This window comes from Phalacrocorax carbo, chromosome 1 (genome assembly GCF_963921805.1).
Source record: "Phalacrocorax carbo chromosome 1, bPhaCar2.1, whole genome shotgun sequence".
In the NCBI taxonomy this organism is placed as follows: Eukaryota; Metazoa; Chordata; class Aves; order Suliformes; family Phalacrocoracidae; genus Phalacrocorax; species Phalacrocorax carbo.
Window position 1 is genome coordinate 217143060 of NC_087513.1, and position 17080 is coordinate 217160139.

General features: G+C 52.7%; 1 protein-coding gene across 3 annotated transcripts in view; it reads right to left on the reverse strand.

The window, feature by feature from the left end:
* Positions 1 to 17080, reverse strand: part of SLCO2B1 (solute carrier organic anion transporter family member 2B1) — a 63989-nt gene that overhangs the window by 40760 nt on the left and 6149 nt on the right. For 2 of the 3 annotated variants that reach the window (XM_064441600.1, XM_064441601.1), the window contains exon 2: positions 8465 to 8568. The exons of the other annotated variant lie outside the window; for it this stretch is intronic. In XM_064441600.1, coding sequence (XP_064297670.1) covers positions 8465 to 8545 — 81 coding nt within the window. In that variant the 5' untranslated portion in view covers positions 8546 to 8568. The remainder of the gene's footprint in view (positions 1 to 8464; positions 8569 to 17080) is intronic. 3 annotated transcript variants of the gene reach the window in all.

Genomic DNA, 17080 nt, shown 5'->3' on the forward strand with positions numbered 1-17080 from the left:
GGTATGCAGAGATGTGACGAGGAAGGCCAAGGCCCTCTTGGAATTAAATCTGGCGAGGGATGTCCAGGACAACAAGAAGGGCTTCTTCAAATATCTCAGTAGTAAAAGAAAGACTGAGGAAACTGTGGGCCTGCTGCTGGCCGAGGTGAGGCAGGATGCAGAGAAGACAAGTTACTGAATGCTTTCTTTGCTTCAGTCTTTACTGCTAAGGCTGGCCCTCAGGCATCCCAGCCCCCAGAGGTGAGAGAGAAACTCTGGAGAAAGGAGGACTTCCCCTTGGTTGAGGTACTGTGTCCAGTTCTGGGCTCCCCAGTTCAAGAAGGGCAGGGAACTGCTTGAGCAAGGCCAGCACAGAGCTGCCAAGGGGATCAGGGGCTGGAGCATCTCCCTTGGGAGGAAAGGCTGAGAGACCTGGGCTTGTTCAGCCTGGAGAAGAGAAGGCTGAGGGGGGTCTCATCAGTGCTTATCAATATCTGAAGGGTGGGTGTCAGGAGGATGGGGCCGGGCTCTTTTCAGCGGTGCCCAACGCCAGGCCAAGGGGCCACGGGCACAAGCTGGAACACGGGAAGTTCCCCCTGAACATGAGGACAAACCCCTTCCCTGTGCGGGTGCCAGAGCAGTGGCACAGGCTGCCCAGAGAGGCTGTGGGGTCCCTTCCCTGGAGACATTCACCCCCCGCCTGGACGCGGCCCTGTGCCCCTGCTCTGGGGGTGCCTGCTCCAGCAGGGGGTGGGACGGGGTGAGCTCCAGAGGGCCCTTCCAACCCCCACCAGTCTGGGATTCTGTAATGCAAGGGTATGAGGGCATCCTTGGTGGCAGGACATCCCAAGGGGATTGCAGCAGTTTAAGGAAACTGGAGGAGGAGGACAGTGGTCTGGGTAACACCAGGAGGTGTTGGGGTGGTTAACAACAGCCCAGAAAGAGCCCTCAGATATGCACTGTGTCCCACCGAGGGGGTGGGGGTGGTGAAGAGCTACAAAGGCATCTGACCACAGTGCAAACAGCAGGATGAAACGAAGGGAAGGAATTCCCCATGGGCTGCCTGGCAGAGCTTCCTCAGATCAAGCCATCGATAGCAGTTTTTAAACATTTCAATCTCTTTTCTTCAATGCATGCCTTTTTTAAAAGCGCTAACAGCCAAACACATTAGAGGGACCAACATCTAACATTTCTGCAGTTTGTGTTTTGAAAGAGAAAAGACCAAGAGATTTATAAAAACCTGGGTACCCAGAGGGTAACTGCACTAGTTGCTGCACAAAAGCTTTTAGACACAAGTCAGAAACCCAGAGCGAGCTGGGAAACATTTAGAACATCAAAATCAAGATGGAAATCGTTGAGAAGGAAGAAGCGAACAGGAATGTGAAGACCATTCATTGCATTTTCTCCAACTTCTCCAGCGATTTGAAGTCAACTAGTTTTGGGAAAATGTCACAGAAAAACTCGGCTTTTTTGCAGGATCTGCCAGACTTTCTGTGTTTCCCATTTCTCCATGGAGGACACCTGCCTGGAGGTGTTCAAAAAACATGTAGGCGTGGCATTTCAGTGCATGGTTTAGGAGGCCTGGGGGTGTTGGGCTGGGGGTTGGACTTGATGATCCGAGAGGTCGTTTCCAACCTTCATAATTCTGTGATTCCATGACAGTTATTTACTTTCCTAAGGCAGCGAAGTGGGAGATCCTGCAATTAAAGCTCTGCAAGGCCAAGTTTTCTTCTTGCTTCTCAGGGGATCACTGTGGGCAACCACCCTAACCACGGAGCATGTTTAGGCTGGGGAATATTTTAATAAGTGAGAAACAGGGAGCTGGTAATTACTAGTGTCTGATTTGCAGTTTGCCCATTGCAGCTGTGATGATCGTGGTGGGTGGTCGAGCCCCAGCAGTGTGGCTATCACAGTGCTCCTCTGGGACCTCCCATGACACTTGGTGCAGGGACGACCACGTGCAGCCGCAGATGCCACCCTGGCCCTTTCTCAGATCTGGGAGACAGCCCATGCCGCAGGGCAAGCAGATCCTCTGCACCATCTTTCTGTGCGATATCCAGGTACTTCTCCCAAGGACTTGAGGCTGGGGTCTCTCTACACCTGGACTGGGTCTGATGGGCTCCCCAGCGGCACGAGAGGATTGGAAGGTGACCTGGGTCTGCAGATGCCAGCCTTCTCCCAAGCCCCAGGCCCCAACAGCAGGTCACAGTCATGGCAAGACAGGAGCAGCCCCAGTGCTGGGAGCTCCCAGAAGCAACCCAAGCCTAGCTGTCCGGCACCTCTTTCCCATTATGGGCCAAGCCATGCTCACATCCCTTCCCCTCTATGTCAGTAGAATTAAAACAACTCGGAGAATCCAAACAAGCATTTGTGTAGGCTGAGGAGGACAGAAGGGAAAGCTTTTTTAATGGCTTTTTTTATATATAAAGATCTGTGAAGTATTACTATAAGAGCCTGCTCAGGCTCTATGTTGGGATAACACCAAACAGCACACTAGACCAGCGACAGAGGGTGCTTGGTACTGATGTACCCCTGCCAAAAACAACCCCCTTGCAGTGCCAGGGTGCAGAGCAACCTTCCTCCTCCGGAGATGTGCCACCGCCACTTCCCACCACCAGCGAGGCATGGAGAGTCCCTGAGACATCTCCCCAGTGCCCCAGAGGGAAGAGCAGCATCCCCGCCGGGTCTTTGGTGAGGTGCCCTCACCCACAGGCATCGACATCCCAACCCAATGTCTACACCCTCCACAACCAGCACCGGGATGAGCGCATCCCCGCTCTCCCACGTCTTGAACAAGGAGCTTCCCTGCAATTGTGCACTCTCAGAGGAACTTGCTGCTTTCCTGCTTTTCTCTATATTTTTGTATATATTTTTGCAGGCTTTGCTCTACTAAGCCTTGCATGGCATCGGCGAGGTATTGCTGCTCCCACTCTGCACGCGTAAAGACGAGAGGAACGTGCTCAATTCTAAGCAGCCAATAAATTGCAGGACTGGGGATTAAACACCAGTATCTCTTCTCTCAGTAGGCTGGGAAAAACTTCTTACAAAGCTTCCGTTGCGTGTCTAGTGTTGATCGTGCAGTTTGGAAACAAATCCTCCATGTAAGGGCTCTGAAAGCTGCACCGCAGTCTTGCCCCAGTTGTCACAGGGAAGTCCCTAGCTCACTGTTTCCATGTGTTTGGGAGACTTTCGCTGCTATTTTAAGAAAGGGGTTTGTGCCTTAACACATGATAAAATCCCGTGCACTGGGCTGTGTTTACAGAGAGGAGAAAACAGGTTTAAGAGGAAGCAGCTTGCTCCAGTTTAAACAAAGCCAGTTGTCTGTAATTGGGCACAAGCCCCTACCACTGTGCAGAACCACTTGTAATAAAGCCTTGGGGCAGGGACAGCTCTAGTTTGTTCTTGAACTAAAGCACAGAGCAGAAAACATCAAGGGCTGAAGCTCATGCAGAGGGTGAATGTCCTCAGCCAGCCCCTCCATAGCTTTAGGAAGTGGGCAGATGCACCCGTCCCTTGAGGAGGGGTGTTGGATCCACGGCTGCGTCTGCAAATGAACGTGGAAGACACCTCTGGGGCATGAAGGTCGCTGTGCATGGCCTCAAGGCGCAGGATGGCAACAGGCGGGGTCTGGCAGGGAGGAGAAACACGTGGTGGTGGGACCATGGCATCCCCCCCGGGGCCACCCACCTTCCCACGCGTGTCCCTGCCAGGAAGGGTTTCGCCCACCTTGCTGCTGGCACGGTGCCTGAAAATGTGCACGACAGACAACCCAGCAGTCACTGCACTAGCAACCACAGCCTTCAAATGTCCAAGTGGCCTTTCAGGTCTCCCAGGTATCCCAGTTTTATCAGCCAAAGCCTCTTATATTGACTACGGTGGATCAAGTCATCACTCTCAGTCTGCTTCCTCTTCATCTACAGGTGAGCCGTTGCTGTAACACACACATAGTCTTTCCAAAAGTTTCTCCTTCTGTAACACTCTCCATCACAGGATCCCAGACTACTTCTCCGTGTCTTTGCATAAGTGGCTCTTCAGCAGAACTGCTCTTCCCAAACTCGTGTGGCCGGCATGGGATGCAAAACACTCCCTGAAGCCAAGACAAGATGTTGCACTTCACTGGAAGGAGCAGCTGATTTAATCTGCTCTGATGGACTGCAGGAATTCACAGAATCGTAGAATGGTTTGGGTTGGAAGAGACATTTAGAGGTCACCTAGCCCAACCCCCTGCCATGGAAAGGGACATCTTTAACTAGATCAGGTCCAACCTGACCTTGAAATTCACGCCAGGTATCTTAAAGGCTCAGGGACCATCAGCCCTGGGAGCATTCCCCAGAAGGACAGGTTTGAGTTATGTTTCTCAGTTGCTTTTTGACACACGGCAATTAGTTTTCATGACACACTCTTTCTCTCTGCAGATATACATATATATATATATATAAAAAAATTGCAGTGCTGTGATTTTTGGTCCTTCAGCCACTTCAAACACACAAACCACATTGCGCAATGGTTTTGTGTTCCTGCAAGAACTATTCAAACCCTGGACTTGAAGTTATGCTTTCTGGGGAAGTCATTTAGAAACCGGACAGGGTGACCTAACTTCTTGAAAGAAGAAAAAATTAAAAAAAAGAACAAAAAGGACATCTGGGGAAAACATCCTGTGCTGAGTGTAATTGTGTGCTTGGTGACATGCATGGTCAGGTCGTCTCTGCCTTTGGGGTAAAAACAAGTCCTTCGGCAGTTTAATGTGAAACATGGAATTGGAAAAGAGGATCTGGTCTCCTTGGCTGTGGGCTGCAGGCAGGATAACGCCTGGCAATGGCTTCAGCGAGGCTGGTCCCAACCTGCTGCCATTCAGTCATCCCTGCAGCCTCCTGCAATGCTGCCCTGACCGGGAGGGATCCGTCAGGGTTTCTCTGCTGAGTTTCCCAAGCAGAAATTCAGCAGGAGGGTGTCCAGCAGGAGCAGAAATGGTGTCCACCAAAGCCCCTCACTTTCCTCCCTTCTCGGGGGAGGCTCCAGGGACCCTTCAGCAAGCAACAAACTCCAGCAATCATGGGCAGTTTCAGAGCTGCCCATTGCCCTGCCCAGGTCTGGCCTGCAATATTCTCCATGAATACTCATCCTCTACCTTCACAGACATCTTGGCTCAGCAAAATAGGTGTTGATTCTGCTCACAGCCCCGGGCTGACTTTGCACCTCAGTGGCTTTAATCTTTGAAGTTTCAAACCCCTTTAAAATTCCTCTGCAAGGAAAAAATCAATGGGATTTTATTCTCAAGATAACCTTGCAGGGATATAAAAAAAATATCAGCACTGAATGGACTGAAAAGAGGATCAGGGAGAAGCCTCAGGACTATACGGCACCGAGCTCTACCCTCTCCTGTGCCTCCAGCCTCTGGGAACTCTCTGCCTCAGTGACTTCTTCTGAGCTCAATTCCCCTCTGCTGCGAGGGATGAGGGTGATTAAATTACCAGCATTTGTAACAAAAAAAAACCCCAAACCCCAACATCTTCCCCACAAAAGTGACAGAGAAATCTTAAGCCTTTAACACTGGCTGTCATCTTTTGCTCTACAACCTAGGGAGACTTTCTAATGAGTCAGGTAATTGGCTTCCAGCTACTCTGAATGTATCATTAAATTGGTAATAACTCTGCCACTCTTGAAAAGGTGCAAATTATTCAACCAAAGGAGAATGAACCAGCCCGTGGTTCTGCCAAGAGCTCCTCAAACACTCAGCTGGAGACGACCTGAGGTTGCACTGAGTCCAGACGGACACTTACAGCGTTGTATTGCCGTGAGTCTTTGAAGAAGCAAGATTTATACGACTGGCTCTGGCTTACATTAAAATTAAATGAAAAGACAACAGAATGAGGAATCTGATCTCCCAACTTCCCAAGTCACTACCAACTCTCCTAAGTAAATGAAACCATCGTTTCCCGCACACGCTTGCAGTGACATGCTAAGAGAAGCTCATGTTAAATCGCTTACGTGCACACTGCCTGTGTACAAAGAAAATCCCCAAACCTGTGGCTGCATAATAGCAGAAAAAGCATTTTCCGTCTTGCTCTCCATTTACTCACCCAGCAGTTCTTGATCCGCTCCCTCATTATACCAGCTTTGGCTCCCCCAGGCCTCTGTGTCTCAAGCTCCCACGTCGCAGTTGTCTATTCCCGCTGCAAAACTCTCCCTACCTGTCATCTCCGGTTGTTTGAACACGAGCATCTTGAAGGTTGGTGTTCTCAAGCCGAACGACGTGCTCCATTGACAGCAGCGACTGCCACCCAGCCAGACCAACAGTCGGCTGAGTTTTAGTTTCCTGCTTCTTTGTGATGTGTAAGAGCACAAGGTTCCCAAAATGGCCTTTGAGTCATAAAGAAGATGGAAATATCAGCTTGATTCTGAAGCAAGCTGAGAACTCTCTTTTTCCAGCAACACCGTGGTCAATGCTGATTATTAGTTCTGCTTTGCAGATCCTTGCCTGCACCTGCAGGTGTGAACGTTCACACCTTTTCTCTTTCGAGTGTTGCTACGCTTCTCCAATCGTATCTTGCAGCAGGCCACCACTTGCACCAATGGTGTGACCATCATCATTACACAGGATTTTTTAAAAATGCCATTAGCACAAAGAGAAAAGGATTCCCCACCACCTCCCTGAGCTGAGCATCACGGGCCCTCCTTCACAAACAACTGTGCGTTCGAACACCGTTGGAAAGATGAGCTGAGGAGCCGCTCTGGTGCCGACACGGCCATGGGTAGGAAGCGAAGGGCCGTGAACGTCCGCAGGCAAGCTCAGGATCAGCGTGCCGATCCCACACAGGCAGCACTGGCCCCACCACCAGAAGATCCCAGCTTCTACTGCACCCAGCCTCATGCCTCTTCCCAGCTTTGAGAAGGGGAGAAAAAGGGACCTTCATCCAGGGTTTCCCATGGATCAGAGGTTTGGGTGCTCCGGGACAGAGAAAAAGGGACCTTCACCCAGGATTTCCCATGGATCAGAGGTTTGGGTGCTCCAGGACAGAGAAAAAGGGACCTTCACCCAGGATTTCCCATGGATCAGAGGTTTGGGTGCTGCGGGACAGAGAAAAAGGGACCTTCACCCAGGATTTCCCATGGATCAGAGGTTTGGGTGCTGCGGGACAGAGAAAAAGGGACCTTCACCCAGGATTTCCCATGGATCAGAGGTTTGGGTGCTGCGGGACAGAGAAAAAGGGACCTTCACCCAGGATTTCCCATGGATCAGAGGTTTGGGTGCTGCGGGACAGAGAAAAAGGGACCTTCACCCAGGATTTCCCGTGGATCAGAGGTTTGGGTGCTGCGGGACAGAGAAAAAGGGACCTTCACCCAGGATTTCCCATGGATCAGAGGTTTGGGTGCTCCAGGACAGAGAAAAAGGGACCTTCACCCAGGATTTCCCATGGATCAGAGGTTTGGGTGCTGCGGGACAGAGAAAAAGGGACCTTCACCCAGGATTTCCCATGGATCAGAGGTTTGGGTGCTGCGGGACAGAGAAAAAGGGACCTTCACCCAGGATTTCCCATGGATCAGAGGTTTGGGTGCTGCGGGACAGAGAAAAAGGGACCTTCACCCAGGATTTCCCGTGGATCAGAAGTTTGGGTGCTCCAGGACAGGGGAAACATGCCTTCACATCCATGTTGGCAAGTCAAGCCAGTCCTCTGCCTTCCCTGGGGAGCCCTCTGACCATCAGACTGCTGTGCAGAAGTGACCATCACCCCCTGCCGTCCCCACCACAACCAACTTTTGGGGCTTCTCCAAAGGGCTTAATGAAATCCGGTCATCTGGTTGCCTGCACGGGCCCTGGCAGAGCTCTTGGGTGGAGGCATGGAGGAGCCGTCTCCCTGCACGCCCCCAGACACCCAACAGCAAAACTTACACCAGGGTCAGGCAGCATCGCAAGGTGGGTGGCCTGAGTCACGGCTTAGGACATACGTTTTCAGTGAATAAATTCAAGCAAGGGCAGGGTTTAAGCCAACTCAATGCCATTCCTTGCCTAAATGGGGGCTAATACCCAAAGCTTTGCAGGCTGCCGTGTGCTGAGCTCCAAGAGCAAGCACCAATCCCCCTTTCCGCCTCTGCTGTCCCCGTTATGTGCATGCATTTATCATGGATATCATTAAAAAAATTATTTCCATGGAGACCGAGGCTCATAGCTGCTTTAAGATCTGGGATTTGCTTCTCTTGAAGGTTTGCTTTGGGCTCTGGGCGCTTCACTGACAGAAGTTAAACATTGCAGAAGCTGAAAGTTAAACTTGCATTGCAACATCACAGGCTCACGGCTTGGTTTTGGACGGATCCAGCTGCATATATAATGGCGCTTCTGCTGTAGAGAGCGCCCAGACCATTTCCCAAATACATTTTGTAAAGAGAAATCCTGTCAATGTCTTCTGCAGAAGGCTAAACTCCTCTTTAACTGGCAAGTAATCCAAGGAGGAGGTGGGGGAAGTTATACAAAGCGGGAGGTATTTACCTTGATACTGAGAAATGGGCTCCTGAAGAGTGTTTTCCGGGGCTGATCCGGGTAGCTGCTCTTTGTAGCGGTACTTGTCATTCTGTCAGGTCTGCTTTATCCGCCTGCCAAAATAAATCATTCAGCACAATGCTAAGTTGCTCTGCCTGAATCCGCCTTGCTCAGCGCAGCAAAATCCTGTCGTGCTTTGCAAACACCCACACAGCAGGCGCAGGGTCGTCGTAAGCAATTGTTAATTATTCCTGGTTTTTCATTTTCTTTTAGCGCTTCGCTTCTGTAAAGCAAACAAGCAGCACGCAAAACACCAACGTGCTAATCACCAGGGCACATGGGAGGTTAAAAAAAAAATCGATCATTTCAGCTCAAAGCAACAAAGCGGCGCTAGGCCAGGACCTTGGTATTCCCAAATCCCAGCCATACCAGAGCATGACTGGGGTCAACGCTGTTCGACGTAATCAAGGCCAATATTGTTTAAACTGCTGCTACTGTTTAACAGCTTCATCAATGACCTGGGCGATGGGTGCACCCTCAGCTAGCTGGCAGGAGGTGCAAGACTGGGAGGAGCGACTGCTACCCAGAGGGACCTCAACGGGTTGGAGAATGTCATGAAGTTCAATCAGGAGAAGCACAAAGTCCTGCTGCTGGGGAGGAACAACCCCAGTCACCAGCACAGCCTGGGGTCCAACCAGCTCTGCAGAGAAGGACCTTCGGTTGAACATGAGCTAGCAATGCTCCCTCATGGCAAGGAAAGCCAACTGGGTGGCATTAGGAGGAGTGTTGATGTGACCTCCAGAGTTCCCTTCCAACCTCAGCCATTCTGTGGTCCTGTAATCATCACTTCAATACCCCTGGAAGGAAGGAGGGCAGCCTTTACTGCCCCGAACTATGGGACTCTGATTGCTCTGATTGACCCCTTCGAGTCATAGGATCATAGAATCACAGAATGCCCTGAGTTGGAAGGGACCCACAAGGACCATCGAGCCCAGCTCCCGTCCCTGCACAGGACACCCCAAATTCACACCGTGTCTCTGAGGGCCTTGGCCAAGTGCTTCTGGAATATCGCCAGGCTGGTGCCGCGATGCCTCCCTGGGGAGCCTGTGTCAGGTCTCCACCACCCTCGGGGGGAAGGACCTTTCCCTAATGCCCAGCCTCACCCTCCCCTGGCACATCTCCCTGCCATTCCCTCGGGGCCTGGCGTTGGTCACCAGAGAGCAGAGACCAGCCCTGCCCCTCCTCCTGCCCTCAGGAGGGAGCTGCAGAGCGCCATGAGGCTGCCCTCGGCCTCCTCTGCTCCAGCTGAACAAACCCAGGGACTCCAGCCGCCCCTCGTACGGTTTCCCCTCTAAACCCTTCCCCAGCCCCGTGGCCTCCTCGGGACACTCTCCAGTAGCTTTATACCCTCCATGTCCTGCGGCGCCCAACGCTGCCCACAGCACTCGGGGTGAGGCCGCCCCAGCGCGGGGCAGAGCGGGACAATCCCCCCCTCGCCCGGCTGCGATGCAGGGCTCGGTGCCCCCCAGGGCACGGCTGGCCCTCTGGGCTGCCAGGGCATGCTGTTCCACCTGCCGTCGGCCAGAGCCCCCCAGGTCCCTCTGCAGAGCTGCTCCCCAGCCCCTCGTGCCCCCGTCTGTCTGTATCCCCAGGGCTGCCGCGCCCCAGGGGCAAAATCCAGCACTTGCCCTTGTTAAACTCCATACGGCTGGTGGTTGCCCAGCTCTCCAGCCTGCCCAGATCCCTCTGCAGGGCCTCCCTGCCCTTGAGAGCGTCAACAGCTCCTCCCAATTTTGTGCCATCCGGAAAGTTAATTAATATTCCTTCCAGTCCCATGTCCAAGTCATTTACAAACAGATTAATGAGTGCTGGCCCCAAGATGGATCCTTGTGGAACCCCACTAGTGACCGGCTGCCAGCCCGATGTAACCCCCATTTACTATGACCCTTTGAGCCCGACCCATCAGCCAATTGCTCACCTGCTGCGTTACGTGCTTATCCAGCTGCGTGCTGGACATTTTGTCCAGGAGGAGACTGTGAGAGACAGTATCGAAAGCTTTACTGAAATCCAAAAAGGTCACATTGACTGGCTTCCCTTGGCCAGCTGAGTGGGTGACCTTGTCATAGAAGGAAATCAAGTTTGTTGGGCAACATCCTTGAACCACACAGGACGTCTTGGCTTCTTATTGGATCTCTAGACCTCCCCTAATCCCACCCTGAGGCCCAGCCACAAGGAGCATCCTAGGGTCTCCATACGGTGCCTGGGGCAGGCTCTGGTCTCCACCGTGTGAATCTCCTGAGCCTTATTCTCCTTCCATGGTAGTGCAGCTCCCCAGAGCAGCTCCTCCTTGTATCAAGAGAGGTACAAGATCTTTTTTCTATCTAATCTCTCTACAAGAGACATACAAGATCCTGAGACCAGGACCCAGCCTCTGCGCTATATATTGCACGATATCAAGCTCTCTTAGCTTTCTAGGTACGTTTGCAATGCACGTTGCACAGTGCCGCTACAATTTAAGGTCGATGCTATGGAGTGGGAAAATTACCCACAGCATTGAAGAGACGGGAGAAGGGCTTGAGAGGAAAAACCCAGCTGGGCGATAGCTCAGCTCTTGGCCAGTGCTGGAGCAGCCTTGGGGCGAGCGTGAGGGGTCTGCCCAGACGTGACCATCCCAGCACGGCGAGGCCAAGCTCACCAGCTGCAGCTGAGGTCACATTTGCTGCTAAATGCCCTCATGGGATGTAACTGGTTTCAGTTCCCCATCACACGGGGCGGATGGATGGATCAGGGCAAGGCGTGCAGAAGTGTGTGCATGAGAACAAGCAGCTTTGGAGACGCCGGCTGGCCAAATTGCCTTCCCAAGAGCAGGCTATAGACAACCATTGCTCTGCCTAAATGAGGGTGGGTTTTGGGGACCCCCCGTGGGCTCGGAGGCAGGAGGCACAGAAGCTCCTGCCTGCAGGAGCGGGGTTCAGCAGGCCCTCCTCCATCCCTCCCTACACTGGGTCTCTGATGGACTAAAGCCCTCCTTTCCTGCCTCTCACTCCCATCCACGATGTTTTCGCATCTCCCCTGGAAGAATCCTTCTGCCTTTGCTTTCTGGCTCCCAACCACCACCTAAGTTAACCCACGCAAAGAAATGCAGATCCCGGGGAAGCCACCGTCCCCTTCCCTGCACCGCTGACCCCCTTCCCTTCGGACCCGCGCTCCCTCCTGCCTGCTCACTGCCTACATCCGTGCAGTGAATGATGTATGGGAGGATGATGTCTTTGTTCGGTTTTAGTGCCCAGACTTCCTGCTCAGGAAGCTGCGTTGTTTGGAGGCACGTTAAACCCATTAGGCTTTAGCTTGTTGTTCAGCACACTCTAATAGATGTTTCCATCTCAGCGGCATCTTCAAGCTCTACAGCAAATGGGGTGAAAGGCTTTACATTATTATTTCGTGTAACTCTATTTCCCCCACGATGAGAGGCAAAGGAGCAAGTACCGTAGCCTCAGACAAATTAACAGATGTACCGGTTGATGTAAATCCTAGCAAGAGGAGACTGTCTTAACCGTGGCGTTTATACAACCCTTAAGTGCACTGCACAGGAGAGCTAAATTCAAGAGGGGGGCCTGCGTACCGCTGAGTTATAAGCTCCGTGGTGTCCTCTGCAAAAAGCAATCGCTGCCCTCAGCTCCATTTCAAGAGACAAGATATTGCTCCGACAAAATACAGGATGGGATCAATAAAGTAAATTCGTTCGTAAATTAAAGCCTCCATGAAAAGCTCCCCTGAACCTCTGGAGGGTTAAGCAGTGCAGGAGCAAAAGCACCTGCCTGTCTCCGGACCACGGCATCCAATATCGCCTGTCTCTGGGAGCAGCGCTGTGATTAATTATTTACAGCTACCGATTTTGCTGCTGGAGCCATTTGAAAGCTCAGGGGCAACACAGAGGAAAGGAAAAGGGTGCCAGGGTAGCAAGGAAGAAAACCAAAAGGAGTCTGAGCCCGGATTTCCAGGCATGGGCATGTTCATGGAGCTGGTAACCACAGCAGGCTTAATGCCCTTTTTCCCCTGGTTAACTATATTAATGTCTTTGCTAGCCCTCCTCCACAAAGATGCACTCAGGCAGACCTGCAAACAATAAATCCTGTGATCTGTAGGAGTATTTTGTCCCCTCGCCCATTCCTTCCAGGCCCTTCTTCAAATACGTGCATCCGTTAACCCTTCGGGGCATCCAGGAAGCTGCCACACCTGGAAATAGTCCAACCTCTTCCCTAATAGTCTTGTTGGTAGGAGAAAATGGTAGGAAGCACGGGTAGAAATGTTTTCACTAATCCCTGCCCAAACAAAGTGTAAAAGCCCCTCACCCTTTGCCGTGCACCACAATCACCCCAGATTTCCCCACTGCCACGGATGAGCCTGGTTCTTCTTTCTCCAGGGGAGTCCCTTACGTCAAGGACAACCCGCATCATCTGTCAGCAGCTGGTGGCCGAGGATGCACAGCCGAGTCTGACTCCGTCCCACCATGCACACCTTCATCTCACCTTCAGCAAGGTTTGCTGCTTCCATTTCGGTGTTACCTGAGAGCGTGTGCTGCCTATGAAAGAGGGAGGGTGGGTGAGCCACCAAGAGACCCGAGGGGAACCACTCAGCAGAGATCTGAAGTGCTGCAAAGGTCGCCAGCAGTTAAAAATGAGAATATCCTATCGCATTTAGACACTGTTCATCCACAACGCTTCTTTAAAAAGAAAATGAAACAGAAACGCACTTTGATCCCGCACAAAGGACAACGAGCAGACCAAATAAAAAGGCAGATAAGACTTAATTCATAAAAAATAAAATTGCATGAAGATAGCAGCACGCTAAGGTCAGCTGGTTCTTGTTTCCTTTGACTGGATCGAGCCATTTTGCTCAGCCCAGCTCTCCCGTAACGCATCGTGTCTCCTCTGGGGACGGCGTTTGCTTGGCAAGAGCCACATTTTTCTCCTAGTGGATGGACACCTCCGGATGGAAAGAAAGATTGTTTTTGATGAATGCAATTTCTCCTAGGTAAGGTCAAGAGGTCTCACTGGATTTGCTCCTCTGCAGGAAGGAGGCAGAGCTGGTGCTGCGGGATTAGTGCTGCAGGCTGGGTACGGCAGGGGAAGGAGGCAGGCAGGAAGGTTGAGATAGCAAATACCAGAAGATATACCCACAAAACCACCAAAACCCAACAAGATTGGTGTGGGCGGACTGTTCCTGGCTCAGGTCTGCAGCCCTCAGCTCCCCGACGGCCCAAACCCCCACCAGCATCCCAGGATCGAGGATGCACGATGGGAACTGCTATTCCTGCCTTGCTCCAAGCACCCCTCCGCGCTCACCGTGGCACTCGTGGAGCTCACACCAGTGCAACGGGAGAAGGTGAGAAAGTGCCACCCCTTGATTTCGGAGAGCCTGACCCAAACCCGCTCCCGGCCCAGCCCTGCAGGACCAGGACCGACAGCACCCAGCTCCCAGCCTCAGCTCCGGAGCAAGATGCTCCCCATCTCCGTGCCTCAGTTTCCCCGGGAACAAGCGAGGGAATAGACACCAGCTGCCCCTATAAAGTGTTTGGGGAGCGGTGGATAAACTGGGACGGGCAAAGGCTGTGGGTTGCGACAGTGGGGGCTGACTTAGCACAGCAGGCACCGCTCGCCGGCCGCGCCGGGGAGGAAAGGGTGCTGCAAAGAGCCCTGCTTGCTCCTCCCTGCAACTTCTGCAGGCTGCAACCAGCTGTGCCCTCAAAGGAACTTTGTCCTCAACAATAAATCACAAGCTGAGATGCTACTACAAGAGCTTGGACTTCCTAACGACCTCCTCAGCCTCCCTGCAGCAGAGCATCTGCTCCATGCCAAACCTCCTCCTCCAGCTCAAAACCGCACGAGGAGGGTGTCAGGCCAAGGTTAACCCACAAAACGGCGGGGCTTTTAAGCCAAGCAACAAAACGCTGTGTTTGGTCTTCAGGGTGCCGTGATGGGGGCAGCTTCGGTGCCTCTCCCAGCTCCAGGAGGTGAGTAAGCGCCTTCCCAGGAAAGTGTTTTGCAAGGCCTTTTTGCAAGCAGTGATACTGCATCTGCAGCATCGCCAGGAAGGACCTAACCCCGGCTCTGCGAGACCAGGCTCTCGCCGATGCAGCACCCAGCACCATTTACAAACACAAGCCCGAAATGACCGTCCCACCTATCTTAATTAGCTACCCGAGAGCAATTAGGCTGTGTTTGCACAACATACCATGATTATACAACGTGCTTAATGAATGTCAGAGGCTGCTGGTTGCCAGCTGGGGAATGCTGTGAGAGGGTTGGGGTGGTGGAAGAACCGGGCTGTGGCCACGGGCAGACCCCTGCCTGCAGGAGTGAGGGCAGAGGTGGCCCTGAGCTGCTTTCAGACCCCAGGGCAGCCTGGCAGCATCCCCTCTCCTTCCCGTGCCCCCTCCAGCCGGCCCCAGAGCCACGGTTTCTGCATGTTGGTCCATTGGTGCTGGCGATGGGATGTTCTTGCGAAGCTGGAGTAGATGCCACCGCTTGACTTCAGTCCTCTGCTCGTGGTGAGGCACTAATCAGGACAACGCGGCCGCTGGAAGCCTGCTCGGTGAGCTGATGGCCTCTTGCTGACCAAAGGGGATGCGCTTGCCACATATATGGATGGGAAGGGGTGTCCAAGGAATACAGTGGTGGGGCAAGGAGTGATGGCAAAGGCCATTCTGCTCTCCCTGAACACCTCCCGACAGAGGTGCCTTAGTGGCAGGGATCTCCTCCTCTTGGGATGGTCTTCCCCATGGAGAGCAAGCAGAGATGACACAGCCAGCGTCTGCTCCCCATCACCTCTTTGCACCTCACCAGCTCACAGGGCAGCTGCAGTTCTGCTCTGAGAAACCTCTCCGAGCATCTTCATCCAAACACTTCGCTATTTGTCCTCCTTTCCCCTCCTCGGCCACGAGGAGTGAAGCCCCACGGCGCAGCAGCTGCTGCAGCCAGCCCCCGCATTTCTGCGCTGCTCTCCCGAGTACAGCCGTCCCCATCAGCTCCGACACAGCCGCGTTCATTTACACGCGTCATCAGAGGGCAGAGGTGTTATCTCAGCCCAGCGACATAATTATGATGCCAAACGCTGCTCTGTTGGAGCTCTCAGTGGTGCGTTTCACTTTTTCTCCCAGCACGTCACAGGAGCTTGAAATTCATTTGCTAGGGAGCCACGGCCACCGGGAGGCTGGTGTTGGGTGGGACGCAGGGTGGCAGGACCCGTGACTGCAGGCGGTGTCGCTGACCCTTGGCACAAAGCCCTTTGAAGCCAGCGCTGCACCCTGATGAAGCAGAAAATTGCTTCTTTATACGCCTGCAAGTAAACTCTCGGGCAAAATTGCTTCTGCCATAAAACTCAGAGGGATTTTTTCCCGCGCTCGGCAGCGGTGTTTGGGAGTAGAGCTAGGTGCACGGTTGGCCAGGTGTCACCGAGGGTGACCTCTGGGAGACGACGCTCCCGGTGCAGGGGCTCAGCGGAGTGGCTCACGCAGCAGGACCCCAGCCAGCAGCTCCAAGCACCCACAGGATTCACTCATATACTCTAAGGAAGGTGATGGATGGATGGTTGTTCAGAGAGCAAAGTTGCCTGATGCTGCAGAGCCATCAGCTGATATTATTCCTTCGGCTACAGATGAAGGATTTGTCCTCAGAAGCCTGTTTTCCCCACATTTTTGGCCTGCATCACAGCATCCCTCAGGAAGGCGGTGCCTGGCACGACAAGCCCTAGGTACAAGGAGCCAGCAGGCCAGTCCCACACCAGCCGATGCCATCAGGCTACCATAAAATATTGCCATTAATTACAGCCTTGCTTGCCTGACATCACCGCTCCCAGGAGCTAGTGACCTGCAAAGCATATGACCCCCATATGTAGAGAGCTTGGCCAGATAATCCCCTAAACCTTTGCAGCACAGACGAAGATGCTCCACTTGTCCCCAAGCTGCCCTTTCTTTGACACCAGGGCAGCAGAAGTAGCCTCAAAACCTCCCAGTTTCTCTTGGATTTGCACAACGGTCCTGACTATGATAGCAGGGGACCGGGCTTGGTGTCACCAGAGTCCTGCTCCATTCCCGAGGACACAAATCTATCCCAACACCTTTATTAATAGCAGCACAGCTCCTGTTAGCTGAACAAGCACGCGCTGGGCTCAGCAGAGCTTGAGTAAATAACGGCGAATGTAACACAGCAAATTAAATCCCAGCAGGGGAGATGAAATGCCAGCAAATATCCCGCAATCTGTCTTCCTTCTGCTGAATTTCTGGATAATTTACATTCACCGGTGGTAAAACTGGAACTGCGTCAGTGTGCGTATTTGCGAGCGTGCCTGTGTTAAACGGGAAGCTGGCTCGGAAAACGCGAGTGCAAAGATGCTGTATAATCCAATGTGCCCACATCCTTCCCCCCCCACCCCGGAAAAAGACCGAGGGATAAAATAGATGCGTAGATGTGCCCAGAAGCTGCTCCCATCTTGCACCAAGTGGCAAAAAGAAAGTGAAACTGAGATCGGCCCAGCTCCGTGACTTTATAACGAGAAATGTGTCAGGGATGGCACATCCCAGAAAACCCACAAGACGCTAAACAAAAGGAAAACCGTTACTGAGAA